We start from the raw sequence: 1,841 nt of genomic DNA, 5'->3' as shown, positions 1-1,841 counted from the left end.
CGGGCACGGGGCGGGGCGGGGGGGGGTAGTAGGACCCACCTGCGCAGCGTGAAGCGCACGGTGTCCTCGTTGTGCGAGGCCACCATCACCGCGGCCCTGGCGTTGTGCTTCAGCTCCTCCAGGACATAGTCCAGGCACCTGTGGGGGGGAACGTGAGCCAGGCCCACACAGCCCCCTGGGGGCAGAGGCCGCCGGCCGGCCCGGGGTTCCGGGACCACGGGAAGGAGCAAGTGTCCCACTCAGCTGGGGTCGCGCGTCCAACAGCACGGAGGCCGGCCCCTCACGCCCAGAGCCCTGCCCCCTGGGAGCCCGGCGCCGCCCACCTGTGGTACACAGCACTGGTGGCCTCGTACGTGGGGTTGATGGGGTCCTCGTAGCCCACCTCCAGCGCGCGGGCACGCTCCTGGGCCATGTACGCACCGCGCACCAGCTTTGCCCCGAAACACCAGCCCTCCCGGCGAGCCAGCTCCACATCCAGGATGACGTTGTCATAGGCATCCTGCGGGCCGCGCCAGAGGTCAAGGATGACCGGGATGGGCCCCCCTCCAGCCTGTATCCCCCAGCGGAGCCTCCCTGGGGCCTGGGTGCCCCCAGCGTGTAGCCAGCAGCTGTGGCCCCTTGGCAGGGACTCTGCAAGCCATCAGCACCTGCCGGGACCCCACCCACCCACTTGCCCTGTCCCCAAAGCCCCAGCGCCAATCCCTGGCCCCTCCAAACACCCAGCTGGGCCCCAAGTGGCCAGCCAGGGTTTGCACTCAGGGTCCCTGAAGCACACGCACAAGTCTGGGCAGGGGCCCAGAGCCTGCGTCAGATACTTGGAGAGAACCAAGCCGTAAAGGGCCGGAGAAGACAGCCACTCAAAACCTGGGGGGTTGAGGCACTTTAAGTGGACTCAGAAAGCTGCTCCGTCCGTGTTGCTGCGGTCCCTCACCCCCCAGCGTGGGGCGGGCGGGCGCACACCCTGAGGTAGCACTGGAACGTGTTGAAGATGAGCGGCCTCTCCACGTTGAACCTGCGCTGCATCTCCAGCGTCAGGCGGCTGATGGCTGGCTGGAAGTAGGTCTGCTCCGCATCCACCATCAGCCGCACGCCCACCTGGTTGGCTTTCTGAGGGACACACAGGAGGGGGTCTGTGTGGGCGCGGATGAACAGGCGCCCCCCCGACCCCACCGCGTCCTGGGCATCCCCCCCTACCCAGCACATATGGGGCACCCCCCCAGACCCCAGCCCATCCGAGGCAGCGGCCCGCCAACGCCAGCGCATCCCCAGCACCCCCAATCCCAGCGCATCCCAGGACAACCCCCTGACCCCAGCATGTCTGGGGCACCCCCATCCCAACCCCAGCACGTCCCGGGGCACCCCCTGACATCAGCGCATTCTAGGGCACCCACCTGACCCCTGCACATCCAGGGTGCCCCCCCCAACCCCAGCACATCTTAGGGCACCCCCCAACCCCAGCATGTCCGGGGCACGCCCTCAACCCCAGCACGTCCTGGGCACCCCACCTTGGCTAGCACGTCCATCCTCTGCAGCATGCGTGTCATCTGCCGCTCCTCCTCCTCTGTGAACTGCGACAGCAGGGGCTCCAGCCGTCCCGTCTGGGGGCAGGGCCATCGGGTCACAGCGGGCTCTGTGCCTGGGCCCCTAGGCCAGCACGGCCCACTCCCATGGGCGCCCTCTACAGGGCCTCCCGACCTCCCAGGCCTGGTGCCCAGGCCCCACTCCCCCCACTGCCGTGTCCACGCGTGAAGGCCAGTGGCCCGCCCAGGGTCCCCCAGCCACCAGGACCCAGGACCACACTGCCCCCAGGACGCCGGCTCCCATGCAGGCCTGGCCTGCAC

At 69.2% G+C, this 1,841-nt stretch overlaps 1 protein-coding gene across 1 annotated transcript in view; it reads right to left on the bottom strand.

Annotated features, from left to right (window-relative positions):
- Nucleotides 1-1,841, bottom strand: part of LOC104983890 (proline dehydrogenase 1, mitochondrial-like) — a 17,132-nt gene that overhangs the window by 3,604 nt on the left and 11,687 nt on the right. Inside the window, 4 exon segments of the mRNA XM_010833418.1 lie at nt 40-138; nt 324-499; nt 961-1,107; nt 1,506-1,662. Of these exon segments, the coding sequence (XP_010831720.1) occupies nt 40-138; nt 324-499; nt 961-1,107; nt 1,506-1,662 (579 nt within the window).

Source organism: Bison bison, unplaced genomic scaffold (assembly GCF_000754665.1).
Source record: "Bison bison bison isolate TAMUID 2011002044 unplaced genomic scaffold, Bison_UMD1.0 scf7180017845310, whole genome shotgun sequence".
In the NCBI taxonomy this organism is placed as follows: Eukaryota; Metazoa; Chordata; class Mammalia; order Artiodactyla; family Bovidae; genus Bison; species Bison bison.
Note: the sequence above shows the minus strand (reverse complement) of the source record. Positions and strands in the feature narration are given on the sequence as shown.